The sequence below is a fragment of the Cnephaeus nilssonii genome, assembly GCF_951640355.1.
Source record: "Cnephaeus nilssonii genome assembly, chromosome: 2".
Classification (NCBI taxonomy): domain Eukaryota; kingdom Metazoa; phylum Chordata; class Mammalia; order Chiroptera; family Vespertilionidae; genus Cnephaeus; species Cnephaeus nilssonii.
Window position 1 is genome coordinate 111,047,597 of NC_137073.1, and position 14,439 is coordinate 111,062,035.

General features: G+C 47.5%; 1 protein-coding gene across 2 annotated transcripts in view; it reads left to right on the forward strand.

Moving 5' to 3' along the window:
- The window catches only part of ADAMTS12 (ADAM metallopeptidase with thrombospondin type 1 motif 12), a 183,548-nt gene that overhangs the window by 95,318 nt on the left and 73,791 nt on the right, over window positions 1–14,439 (forward strand). For both annotated transcript variants that reach the window (XM_079792513.1, XM_079792514.1), the window contains exons 4-7: window positions 3,422–3,618; window positions 4,336–4,419; window positions 9,625–9,749; window positions 13,351–13,500. In XM_079792513.1, the coding sequence (XP_079648639.1) occupies window positions 3,422–3,618; window positions 4,336–4,419; window positions 9,625–9,749; window positions 13,351–13,500 (556 nt within the window). The remainder of the gene's footprint in view (window positions 1–3,421; window positions 3,619–4,335; window positions 4,420–9,624; window positions 9,750–13,350; window positions 13,501–14,439) is intronic.

The following is a 14,439-nucleotide window of genomic DNA, read 5'->3' on the forward strand; positions in this document are numbered from 1 at the left end:
CAAATCCCACCACGTCTGCAAGCTGGTGGCGCTGTCCGTAATGGAACTGATACCTCCCTCCTGGGGAGTGATTTTAAGCCTGATAATGACATTGCCATATGTTCACTACCCACAATGACATAGATGGCTGTTCCGTAGATGCCAGGATCATGCCACGTCTTTGCCTCTCTTCACAGGCAGGTAGAGTAGGGCGTACTCATGGAGCCTGGTCCATAAATGTTCGTTGTTGCTGTAGTGGAATCAGACAGACTTGACTGGACCCAGGCTCTGTTGTTTACTGTGTGACTTTAGGAAAATTCCTAATCTCTTTGAGCCTCCGTTTCCCCACCTATACAATGGTGATGATATTAGGGTGTATCTCATAAATTGGCTGGCACAGTTAAATGAGATTTTGTGTGTAGAGAGTGCTTAGCACAAGATCTGGCCTTCAGCACGTGCTTAGTGTAGGTTTTGTTGAAAATTTAAAAATAGATGTCTGTCCTCCCCAGAGCCCCACCTCTCATTTTCACATTTCCCCTGCATGACCATTTACTGTGTAACTCACCTGATCATTGATGGGAAAAATGGAAATAACCTGATGGCCTTTAAAGATATCCGCCCCCAACCCCTTTAAACTCCCTTTCTCTCAGAGGGAAGATAAAAAGTAGACAAGGAGGATTAAAGGAGAAGTGAGGAAAGAAAGAAAGGATAGGGGGGAGCAGAGCAATCACCTTTATCCTACCAGCTTCTTCCCTGAGCCAGCCTCCTGCCAGCTTCTAACCTCAGAGACCTGAGGGCCTGAGAGGAGAGGGGACCACAACTGACCAGGAGCCCCAGGCTGCAGCCTGGAGCGCGGGGATCTGCTTTAACGAAGGGGCTGCCTGTGGCAGGGTCCCCGCGATTGCCGTGAGCTGAAGCCTAGGAGAGGATCCAGCACCGAGGGGGCGGACGCCCGGCCTGCAGGCCCCGTGAGAGGAGCAGACCTGTTCACCAAGGGCTGTGTGAGGGTGCGAGGGTGAGGACGCTTATCTGCTGGTCCAAGTACATTAGCTCTGGAGAGCTGTGAGCATCCTTGAAGTTTGGAGGACATCTGTCCCCACACGTCAAGGACAGGAGAGGCCTGAGAGAAGACCATCGCATCTAATCGTGGCCCAGGCTGCTAACAACACGGGCCCCACGTGGGCTCAAGCGTGGCTTGCTCCCTGACTTGCACAGATTTGGAAACAGATTGTAGTTTGAGAACTTGCCCGTGAGCTTCGAAAAGGGACGAGAGGGTGACAGACAGGGGAATAGGTAGGGGTGCAGCATTAGAAACCATCAATAAAATTTCTGGCGTTTTCTTAGGGAAGTCATACTCATCCACGCAAGGTAAGTGAGAAGGGAAATAGAACGTTGTTCTACCGCAGATGAAGTTAACCATCTCCCCCGCTCTAGGCCTTCACAGGACTTCCCTCCAAAGCTTACACAACCCTAGATTATTTCCCAAAAGTCTTACATCAAAGCACTGCTTTGTTATTTTCAAGTAAAATTCACAATAATAGCATTTGAATAGACTTAGACCTGTGATTATGTCTCATTTTTTTTGGTAACTATTACTCAGTGTGTTCTATTTCACGTAGACAGTGAAACGGAGGAACTGGGAAGGGTTATGTGGCAAATCAGTGTAATCAACTCTCCGGCCCAAAGAGCGCGGTGGGAGAGGGCAGGAGGTTGCAGCCCCTGCAGGAGGGGCCTGGGTTTAGAGTGCTTCGAAGAGCAGGCAGGCTAATGAGGGGAAGTGACAGAGGAGGGGTTTCAGCTCGGCGCAGGAAGGAACTGACTAACAGAACAAGGTGCCGGTGCGGAGGTGAGTGCCCACCACCGGAGGCCTGCGAGCTGAGGCTGGGTGGCCATCGCTGGAGACTAGGAAGGAGATGTGAGGTTTGCTACCCTGCTTGCAGGTCCTGCCCCTGCCAGGGTCCAGGGTGCTGATCGGGGTGCAGGGGTGGGGGTGGGGGGGGCAGTCTGGGAGGGGTGTGGCAAATAGAAATCTTCAAGGGCTGAGACTCTGCTGCTCCGTCAGCCCAGGCTTCTTTCCTTCTTTATTCTCCTGGTAAATGGATCTTTCATCAACTTCCCAAGCCAGCGATTTTCAACCTTTCTCATCTCCTGGCGCACATAAGCTAATTTCTAGAATTCTGCGGCACACCAAAAGTATGTTATATTTTTTGCCGACCTGACAAAGGACATAGGTATAATTTTGATTCATGTACACCGGCCGGCTATTGTGTAGAAATCGCTGTCCTGAGCCACTGGGAGCTCACCGCAGCCTCTTAGACCCAGTGCCACTTGAGCTAAGCTTCCTTCCTGATGGTTCAAGTAGCACTTCATTCCCCTTGGTTTTAAATAGGCCTCTTTCAAGCTGCAAGGAGGTGCTCCCTATTTACAGGGTTCCGGGACTATTGAGAATGATTCTAATTTTCCTCGTGATTCCATAGCCTCTCCTAGGTTTGCCTTCTCAACCACGATCCTCGTTTATGAAATGCTGTTCCTACTGAAAGCTGTGGGTCACCCTGGAAATTGCCCTGTCCGTCGCTAGGTCTTTGCCGGCTCACTTTCCATCTTCTGGAAGTAGGGTGTCCTGAACCACATGTAGCTTTTCCAGCCTTCCTGCTCTCCAGTTTTATGTGTGTTCACTCTGGGAGACCGTGTGGTGCATATGAAAATGCATGTTTTTAAGGGCGTAGAAAATCCTGCACCTTACACTGACTTTATGTCACCAGCTGCTTTGATCATCAGTTTCTCCATTTGCAAAATGGAGACAGCAATATACACTTCAGACATGGGTGAGGGTACCAACTTGGCATTTTGAAGCCGACTACGTTGCCTTGGACAGGAGGCACTGAATAATTTAGAGGAGGAGAGCGAGAGAAAGAGAACGCTCCCAATCTTGATGATACTATCTTTTTAAAAAAATATTTTTATGGATTTCAGAGAGGAAGGAAGAGGGAGATAAAAACATCCATGATAAGAGAGAATCTGGATCGGCTACCTCCTGCAAGTCCCCCACTGGGGATCGAGCCCACAACCCAAGCATGTGTCCTTGACCGGAATCAAAGCTGGGACCTTTCAGTTCGCAGGCCAATGCTCTATCTACTGAGCCAAACCAGCTAGAGCATTGATGATACTATCTTGTTAATAGTGAGGGACCTGTTTAATAAAATAGGTAACAGTTATTTCAAAGAAGCAATGTTGAACTTCCCTGGATGATTCAAATTTCAATTATCTTGGTCATATTCATTTAAATTGGTCCCTTCTTCCATTTCAGCCATGCATATAAGAACGTGCATTCATACATCATTAATCACAAATTAAATTTATGGCCTTGCACCTTCACAAGTGTAAGTGGGTAATCTTGGAGAGAGACACGGAAGTAACTGCCTGCCTTCTGTTTAATGTGTAGACAGCCTTGGCACCTCCCAGACGCTAGAGCTGCAGCGAGAGAAGTGGGAGAGGGGCGCCTTGCCCAGCAGACGCATCTCGCGGCGCTCCATCAGCAGGGAGAGATGGGTGGAGACGCTGGTGGTGGCCGACACCAAGATGGTTGAGTATCATGGGAGCGAGAACGTGGAGTCCTATATCCTCACCATCATGAACATGGTATGTCAGACTTCATGGGGGACATGGCATTAGAAATGCTCCACACTCCAAAAATGAGAGAGACCTTCCTTTTTTTGTTGTGCTTTGAACATAGATAGATGAATCCATTCCCTGCTGTAGTGATGAAGGATGGAAATTCAGGACATATTAGCCTTTCTCTTAAAAATTTGTGTCCTAGGAAATTTTGTAATTTGTCAGTTACATTTTCTACTAAGTATTTATCAAGTGACTTAATCCTTTCAGTAGGACTTTATCTTACCGATTTCCATCAGTGCACAAACGAGTAACCTGAGGCACAAAGAACTAGAACGTGATTTCCTCAAGGTGGTTAGAGCTAGAATTAGAATAGAGTTAATGATTCTGGATTTTCAGCTTCCCTTTTGCACGATTGATGTTTTCTAGCTTCCCGGAGAGTTAGTCCTGTTGAGGTGGGGAATAATGTTTGCCTGAGTCACTGACAGTAAGAGAGGAAGACCCTGGGTCAGGGACAGGGGCAAAGAGAAGAAACGCGCCAATCCCTCAAGCACACAGCCGATCAATGACCTTGGAAAGGTTGTCTTTAAATATCACAATGCGGTTTGGGCTGGAGGCCTCCCTCCCTCCTCACTCCAGCAAAACTTCTTGACCTATAAGATTACATTTGCTTCCCTCCTCTCCCCCCGGTATTTATCTGTTATCAATTCACATGGGCTAATGGGTTTCCATTTCTGACTCTAGGTCACTGGGTTGTTCCATAACCCCAGCATCGGCAATGCAATTCACATTGTTGTGGTTCGGCTCGTTCTACTTGAAGAGGAAGAGGTAAGGGGTAGTTTTCCCTCCACTCTTCAGACCTGTGCCTTCGTACTCCCTACTTCCTTTCTTCAGTAAAACACTTAACGGACAAGAGAGAGGGTACCAGAAAGGTGGGAATCCGGTGATGTCTGCTTTCTCACCACGTCCTGCAGAGACGTTCATGGTCTTGCCTTATGTCACCCTTTGCCTTGCTTCCCACCCTCACCCTCACTGAACTCTGGGTAGGTGGGTTACTTGGCTTGTCTGTGCCTCCATAGCTTTGCTTTATAAAATGGGGATGATAGCCTCTCCTGCCTGGAATTGCTGGGAGAATCAAATGTGTTAATCCATGTACTAGCATCGTATCAGGCTTTAGAACCCAGTCAATACATGTTACTTGTTAGTATCATTTTTATGATTCTTATAATTATCATCGTCATCATTTAGGTCCCACAACAACTCTATAAACTCATTACTATTATTAGCTCATTTCCCAGATGAGAAAACTATGCCAAAGGCCTAAAGGGTAAGATGAGGGTCCTAAAGAGGCTGGAGACTTCTTTAAAGCCCAGTATAGAAACAGTACTGGGAGGGGAGGGAGGTAGCTGGGATAAAGCCAGGTGGGCCCCACGTCACTGTGCCATCCAGGGTGTCAAGCTGGCGTGCAGGAGCAGCAGAAGGCTGACAGGCAGGCAGGAAATGAATGTGATCACGGAGACTGTCCCTCTTGGTCTCAGTGGGTTTGTGTTGGGTTCGCCTTTGTGAGACTCTGGAGTTGAAAAGCCTGCCTACTTTGGGAATCCAGGCTGACAATTTCCTGTCTCCAGGGTGATGTGTGGTTCTATAATAACCTCTGCAACTTCTGCTCTTTCAGGATAAATGTTAACAATATTAACAAAGAACTTGAAGACTCATTCCTTTTTAAATGAAAGACCAATATCTTTTCCTCTGATAGTTTGATGAGTTACTCCTTAAGCACATGGGAAGTTTTCAGATTAAACTTTTTACTGCTTTTCTCTTCTCTGCCCATTCTTTCTTCCGGGAACCCAAGCCTGGCTAGGAGCGTGTTCAGATTGTGTATTGCATCAAAAGCTGCTACCAGCAGGACTTCTCAAAGAAATCAAGACAAGATTTTTTTTTTTTCATTATAAAGAGCCTAAAAGGGACAGTTTTTTATAATAAAAGCGATGTACTTGGCAAAATCATTTTCTATTTCGCATTTGGGCCTACTTCTGTGAGCTGTTGTTGATTTCCTCTGGGTCACCTCGCTGCTCTGTGAGGTCACCTACTCCAATGCATAGGAAAGGGGGAGTGGGAAGTGAATTGGACTCACTTGAGAAAATGAGGTGAGAAAAAAAGGATGCAAGAACAAAAAAGAAAATCCATTTTTGTTTACAAAGGAAATGGGGAGAAATTCGTGCGGATGGGGGTTTGTTTTGGCAAGCTCACATAATTAGGAGTTGCTTCGTGGAAATTGTTTAGCGCAGGTCTCCCAGGCTCGCTGTGAGCCAGCATAATCTCTCTGCAGTGCATCTGGTCTTGGGCAGGCTGAGGGCTGCATCGCAGCGAGGCACAGCTAATCACTCTTCCCAAGGCACCTGTGACCAACTGCATTCAAAAAACTAAATGAGTAAATGTTCTTTGGATTTAATCTCTTAGGAGGTTTGGAGATTTAGAGGCCGAGGGGACTGGAAAAATGTGTGCACTATTAAAGCCTCCCGGAAGAGTCATGGCATTGAGCAGAAAGGCAGTAAGGTCTCCTTAAGGCCATGCCACTGAGCTTGTGTTGAATGCCACATCTTGTAGAGGACAATTTTACACAGGGGCAGGGTACCAGCTGCAGTGATCGGCAACTCAGCTCTGTGTGCAGTCACTTCGCTTGTAAGAGGAACAAACAAAAGCAACAGGGGGAAATCATAGATGTTGTGTAGGTTAAAGAGGGGAAAAAGAGGAGAGGAAGATATTCTGGGTAGAGGGAGCAGCTTGAAGGGAGCTAGGTAAAAAATAGCATGGGGGATGGGCATGTGGGCTTGCGGGCAGTGGTGATAGAAGCAGTTTGAAGGTTGCTGGAGCTTAAACTGTGAGCGGGCAAAAGAAGGGAGAGCTTCCTGGCAGCTAGACTTTGCAGGGTCTTGCATCCGGGGCCGTGGTACAGGCAGATTTTGGGTTTGACTAGGTTGACCTGGCAACAGCAAGGAGGATGGATTGAAAGAACAAGGAAACAAGGAGAGCACTAAGAGATGCCGCCAACATAAATGCAGGCATACAATGATGAGGGTTTGAGCTAGGGTGGTTGGGGGTGAAGATGAAGAGGAGGTAGAATGAGCAGCCCAGGAGGACACATTGGGGTGCAGGACATGAGGGAGAGGAGGCCAGTAGGCAGACACTGGCGTTTTTAGATTGGGACGCTGGGTTGATGGTGGTCCCTGTAGCTAAGCCCGAGGATACGGGGAGATAAGCAGGTCAGCATGCAATGAGGAATATCCGGGATGCTGAGATGGGGGTCCCTGTGTGCCACCCAGAAAGAGATGTCCATCAAGAGGTTTGGAGACATGAATGTGAACTGTCGGAGAGATTTGGAATGAGGTATGGGTTTGAGAGTCAACAGCATATAGGTGATTTCCTAAAATAGGACTGTGACTGAGAATGAATGAGCCAACAGAATGGCAGAAGAAGAGCACATGGAGGGGACTGAGAAGTGAGCAGTGAGGAGGAGGAGGACAGACAGAGAGTGGCCACCGCGGAAGTAGAGGGTCTACCAGTGGAAGTGAGCGGTGGAGAACTAAGCGGTAATCCTCATCGTCCACTGGCGAATTGCTAAAGCTTTCCAGTTACTCAGAGCAAACACATGGAAAGAAGCCTCCAGTCGTTTGGGAACCACTAGTCCTAGAAGTAGCTGCAACCCTGGGGCCTACTCGGCCAAAACCACTGTGTGACTTGGTTAAGGTCCCGCCCCTCTCTGGCCCGTTTTCTCATCGTTTAAATGAGCGGACTGGAGGCATAGTTCCTACGGTCCTTCAGAGAAATGGGCTCTTCCTAATGCTGGGAAAACTAGAAGCAGAGTTTATGCAGCAACATCTGGAAAAAGGGCTCTTTTCTCATGCTGAGGCTGTGTCCCTGCTGACACTGAATTTGGCTCAGGAACAAGGGGGAGGGGATGCTACCCTTTATACCTCCCTTCTGCCTCCCGACCTGACCCTGGGACAGCACTAATCTCTTTCCCATCTCTGTGACTTTGTCATTGCAAGAATGCTGTAAAATGGAATCATCCAGCTTGCACCTCTTGAGATTAGATTTTTTTCAGTCAGCATGACTTCCTGGAGAGCCATCTAAATTGTGTGTATCGAGTGCATCAACATTCCCTTTTCCTTAGACGGACACACGTGGTTTGGTGTAAGGTCTCCTGAGGCGGTGACCCCAGCCCATGTTCCAAAGGGCATTGTGGGGCGGCCGGTCCCCAGTTAGAACCGCAGGTTCCTCTAGGAGCCCTGGTTCTCGCTGCCTTTGTCAGTATCTGACCTGAGTGGCCTCAGCTAGTTCTTCAGTGATGAACATAACAAGGCTCTCTTTACAAATAATGCTGAGAGGATGCAATTAAATGAAAGAATGTGTGTAAAAATCTCTGCCACATAATAAATGATTAAGAAATGCTTCCTTCCTGTTTTTTTAATCCCTTCTTCCCTCTTTCCCTTCCTTTTATTTCCTTCTCTTTTCTTTTCTTCCTCTCCCTTCCTTTCTGTTCCTTTACATTCCTGCTGCCTGCCACCTGACTGCCTGCGCCAGCTGGTTCCCCAGAACCCCTCCTCTCGTCCTCCACGATACATCATTTTGCTGGATGATGCCACAATGAGGTGTTGTTGTTTTTTTAATTCTCACCTGAGGATATATTTTTCTATTGATTTCTATAGAGAGTGGAAGGGAGGCGGGGGGGACTGAGAGAGAAGCATCAATGTGAGAGAGAGACATCGATTGGTTGCCTCCCATAAACACCCTGACTGGGGCTGAGGAACTAGCCTGCAACCGAGGTACATGTCCTTGACTGGGATCGAACCCGAGACCTTCAGTCCATGGGCCCATGCTCCAACCACTGAACCAAACCAGCTAGGGCAAGATGAGGATTTTTAAATACTAAAGTCTGTTTCTTCTATTTAAATTCATTACACTAACCAGCTTGGTGATTTTTCACAAGTAATGAGCCATCTTTCTGTGTTTTCATGAAAGGAAGATGGTCTATGGTTAATTCGCATGGGTGGGGGAACTGGGACAGTCTCTACTAGGCAATTGAAGTCTCTCAGGCCTCCTTCGATTTGGATGTGGCCTTAGCAAAATACAGGATAGTGGAGAAGCAGATTCATAGTTTGATGAAGAGGGTGTGTGATGTCCTGGGGCTCAGCCCAGAGTAATAGACTGAGATTCCAGTGGGCCATGGGCCTAGGCATTCTCCAGGTAGAATCCTCCCTTAGCAGGATGGCCTATGTAGAGACCACCCCCCTCCAAAAGGGAAAGGAATTTCTCCTGTAGAAATTCAAATGAAACTGGAGTGCCCTTGGAGCTGAGAGCCCATTTTCCTTCTCCCTCATCTGACAAGTGTTCGCCCAGTTAATCTGGAACAAACCCTCTCCTCCCATCCCCGTTAGCAACTGTGGGCCACAGGGGTGCCTCAGGAGCCCTGCAAACTGCAGCCTGGGGCACCTTCTACAGCATCGTAATCGCTGCCAGACAGCCAGTGGCCCTAACCCTCGGCCCTTCACCCACAGATGTCAAACCAAGAAGGTTGGATTGACAGGGAGCCACCCAGTGCAACCCCGGCCTTCTCCGATGCCTCGTGAAAGGAAGAGGTTTTTGTTGCAAGTCTGTTCATTTTGCATTTGCAATAAAAATGCCTTTTCGGAACGGTATTGACTTTGGAAGCAGAGAGCCACTGAAATAGAACTTCAAACAGCTGTGGGTCTTTGCTAACATATTCTTGGTTTTCCTTCAAGGGTTCCTTGTCCCAGTGATCATTTCTGTCCTAAGTTCTCCCCTCCAGGTTCTTTTAGTGGAAGTCATGCAAGTCATAGTGTTTAAGCAGAGGGTTAGCCCAGAGAAGGAACTTGGCCTCTGCCAAATTCTGCCAGATCTCTGAGGCACTCACCCAATGCTCATCCCACTTGGCTTCTTCTGGGGACTAACGTGATGGACCCCGGCCACGGTAAACTCACCCATGCCAATCTCTTCCTCTTCCTCCTCCAGCAAGGACTGAAAATAGTGCACCATGCAGAAAAGACACTGACCAGCTTCTGTAAGTGGCAGAAGAGTATCAATCCCAAGAGTGACCTCAACCCTGCCCATCACGACGTGGCCGTCCTTCTCACCAGGTACCCCAGAGACCACGGGGAGGCCAGGGGCTGCACGCAGGGCGGCAGGTGGGAGGGGTGCCAGGTATTCAAACTCATGAGATTCTCTTACTCTTTGCTGTTCTTGGTCATTTCTAAAGGTAGCTTCTAAGATCTAAACAACTCCTGACTCCCATATGAGTGAGGGGACAGATAGCAAGTCTCTGTGTTAATAAACTGTGTCTGCTGGCAAAATGCTGGCCCCTTTCCCATCCCAATGGTGATTTCCTCTGTAAAACTGGCTTCCCTATGTGGCTTTATAAACCATCAGAACACTTGTTTATAAACAATCAGAACACTTGTGGCTTTATAAACAATCAGAACACAGGTCCTCATTAAAGACTCCCGTTACTTTTAACCATGGGAATTCCCACCCTTTATTTTTTTATTTTAAAAATGTTCCTCCAGTTAAGAAACATGCAACGATTTCTAGAGAAATCAGCCCTCCTTGCAGCTGATCTCTGACTGATGTTGAGGACAGAATATGGGGAGCAGGTCCTCCCTTGAGTAGACAGAGTGGTCTGCTTATACCTCTCTACCTTTTACCCTCATGACACACCATTTTGCTTTGACAACTGGTAGACCCTGTGGTTCTAATTAGAACCATCAAACCTTCTAGGACTTATAGCTGTGAAAAGCTAGTGAACTGAAACCCAGGCTCTTGGAAGGCTATGTTTCCTCATTAATTCAAAAACTACTTATTGAGCACCCACTGTATACCAGATACTATTTTAATCTAGACAAATGAAGGTCTTACATTGATGAGGTGAAGTAAGTTCTCATGGGGCAGTCCTGTGAAGATTCAGAGACATCAAGAAATCCAGGGATGTGTGATAAAAGAAGCCCCTTTGCCTGGCCCCTCAGCCACCGAGAACCCCATGCACTGGCAGGCCCTGTGTGTGTGTTCTCCCTGAACACGCTGGTCTGTCATCTGTCCCTTTGACAGGACAATCCCAGGGCATAGGATGCCTATGAAGGATGATAATCAGCCCTGACCCTATCCAAATATTTGCCTTACCCTTCCCAGAAACCCCAACCATCAGAATCACTCTTTTGAATGAAAGTATCCAAATTTGCCAACGTGGCCCGGCCGGCATGGCTCAGTGGTTGAGTGTCCACCTACAAACCAGGAGATCACGGTTCATTTTGAGGTCACCATTTGATTCCTGGTCAGGCCACATGCCCGGGTTGTGGGCTCGATCCCCAGTGGGAGTGTGCAGGAAGTAGCCAATCAATGATTCTCTCTCTTCATTGATGTTCCTAAATCTCTCCCCCTCTTCTTTCCTCTCTGAAATCAATAAAAAAAAGTATATATATATATTTAAAAACTTGCCAAGATGTTCCATAAGAAGTCTGTGGCATAAGCCTATCACATTAGGTTCATTGGGACTATGACACGTCCGATTGATCAATAGCTCCCCTGGGAAATAGGTTAATGAGGGTGTGGGATGTAAGCTTGGAGGCTGTGGGGGGCCAGCAGGCAGCCAGGGAACCCCAGGGGACTGACTGGGCAGAAAGCCCGGAGAAGACTTCAGTCCAGGCAGGCCCTGTCTCCAGGGAAGAACCCTGGGTTCCGGACCAGCACTGGCCGCCTGGCAGCTGTGTCTCCCCTCAGTCTCTTTCCTTTCTCTGGAGCAGGAAGCGTTCTCCTCTCACTCCCACATGGAGAAGTGAGGGAGTTAGTTACCCGGAGCTGGCACTGCGGGGGGTTTACATGGGCCAAGCTCTGAGCTACATCTATTAGGACAATCACCACTCCATTTAGTCCCCACAGGAGCACTGGGGGTTGACGACTGTCAATCACTCCTATTTTACAGGTGGGGAAACTGAGGCTTGGCTATGCCCGTTGCCCCAAATCTCATTGCCATTAACAGTTAAGCTGGGACTTAAATCCAGATAGATGGCATTAGCTATACTCTTATTGTGCATATGAAGGGTTTGCTCTCCTTTGATCATTTTTCTTTCTTAGAACAGGGGTCTTGTCTCAAGCTTATGATGAACCTCATTAGCTGCTACGCAGTGGAGAGTATTCCAGTTTCTGAAGCAGGATTTCTCAACCTCGGCCCCATTGACATTCTGGGTTGCATCATTCTTTGTTGTGAGGGGGTGTCCTGTGTACAGTAGTATGTTCAACAGCATCTCTGGCCTCGATCCATGAGATGCCAATAACCTTCCTCCATGTTGTGGCAACCAAAACTGTCTCCCGACATTACCGAATGTGCCCTAGGAGGGGGAGGGGAGCATGACACGCCCTGTTGTGAACGGCTGGTCGGAATACATAGGTAGGATGAGGAAGGGAGGGGGTATAAGACAGAGCTGGCCTCTGGAGCACTATGCTGAGGTCCACTTTAACCGCGTTATCTGTACGGTCACAGGCAGTAGGACGTGGCTTTGGCTTGAACACACTCCATGAAATGGGGCAGGTGGCTGAATGTCTCCGCATGTTTTCTCTTTGATAACCCCTGTGCATGGGGGAGGTCGAGCTAATGTTCTTTTGGGGAGCTTAGGCTGGTTACCTACAAAAACCATATTCCTACAATTCTTTTATTACCCCCTTTTATCCTCTTTAGCATGTGGTAAGCACTCAATGAACAATTATTTAATGGACCTAGCTTCCTGCACTATCTTTTCCGTGGCCCACAAAACAGCGGACACACACAGCAGACCATGTGTGGCCAGAAATGGCGTCCACACAAAACCTAGGCGCTGAAGGTCTGGAGCTGACTAAAGCTCACACTTGGTTGGCATTTGCGCCCGTCACTCTTGGCAGAGAGCTCTTCTTGAGCCGAAGAAAACCAAGTGACCAATGAACGACTCTTTCAAACGCTTGTCAGGGATGGAAACAGTCCCAGCAGGATATGGGCGCACATGTTTCTCTTTAAGAGCGGTAACTAGCATTTTGGGGATCCTGGAGTCTTTCCTTTCTTCTTCCAGGGTAGGGAAATAACGAGGTGAATGAATTACTGGTGAAAAGAGGAACAATGCCTCTCTCTCTCTCTCTCTCTCTCTCTCTCTCTCTCTCTCTCTCTCTCTCTCTGACTTTGATTGTTCATCCCCTCCCATATGCAATAGTGACAGGGTATTGAAGCTAGAAAGAAAATTGGTTTGTTCTCTGGATGGGTTTATCAGACCAGTTGCCTTTTTCATGAGTGAGAAAAAGTTCTCATGTGAGTTTTGAACCCAGACCTCAGAAAAAACAGAAACATTTCACATTTGAAAGACCTCAGTGACTGCTGTTGTCCCTTCCTTGTTTACAATTCCAAATTAATTTCAATTTTCAACCAGATTCTTCTTTTTTTGAGCAAATAAAATAATTTAGCTTCCTGAGATCAAGAGCAAAAGCAACTCAAAATAAAACATCTGCCATAAATTCTCACATTCCTTAGATGTTAGGGAGATTCATTAATCAAGAGGTGAAATCAGAATAATCTTAATGAATTCAAAATTACTCCCTATGCTCACATGGACATTTAAAAACTTACTTTAATGATGCTTTACAGACCTCATTGAATGTGAGTTAATACCCAGCTTTTCCCAGGGGGGTGTTGTAGGTGTTTCATGCGTCTCTGTCCTCTGCTTTCAGAAAAGACATCTGTGGGGGCGTCAATCGCCCCTGTGAGACGCTGGGTCTGTCTCACCTGTCGGGCATGTGCCAGCCTCACCGGAGCTGTAACATCAACGAAGACTCGGGCCTCCCGCTGGCTTTCACGATTGCCCATGAGCTCGGACACAGGTAAAGAGCCAAGGAAACTGCGATCTCTTTGCCGTGTCCCTGTGGCCATGTCAGGCAGAAGGCATGGAAGCACCTTAAATGGGGCAGAGGCAGCGGGATTGCACTGTGGCTTGGAACTCACCCTCCTCCACCTCTGCTTTCTCACCTGGAATGCGAGACATAGTCACACACTTTCAGGACCCAGTACCTCCTCTGCCCTGAGCGCTTGTACCATCTGCATCACACCGCAGTTCCCTGAATTACAATGAGGTGAGCAGAAGCAAGGAGATAAGCTTTAACTCATTGTCTAATTCAGGAGAAACAATTCCTGTTTAGTTCTTATGAAATAATAGTTGTATTGATAGCATTAAAAAGTCACAAACCGTAACATTTTGTGCCTTTCCTTTATGCCAGACACATGGCATTATGCCATTGAATCATCGCAGTGACTTCATGATGTAGATAACGTTGTGAGTCTCACTTCACTTCCATGTGTAAAGGAGACCATTGAATAAACAAGAAATTGAAAACTGCTGTGAACTTGGAAAGACCATCAAACAAACACCAGTGAACAGGAGGTCCAAGCTGTCACAAAAATGTGTAACTTTGATTAGATGAGTTCGTTAAAAGCAGGTTTCAGAATGTTTGCGTGAAGGAAAAAGGAGGATTCAGGAGGTCCCATGGAGGAGAGATCTTAGCTTATTTGTAACACACTTTGTTGGGCTATTTACAAACCACAGATAAAAGCGTATCACACTAACTAACAACTCAGAGAGGGGAGCATGTGAATGACTCCGCTATACTCCCTGCCCGCCAGGGGCTGCCAGCCTGGAATCCCTCCCTCCAAAGAAGGGACAGAAGGCTGGGGAGTGCTCAGTTGGACTTCCGAAAAAGGTGGGATTGGGAAGAACCCTGGAGACTGGATTATCCCAGGCCTGGCCTCTCTGGCCTGGGCTTTCT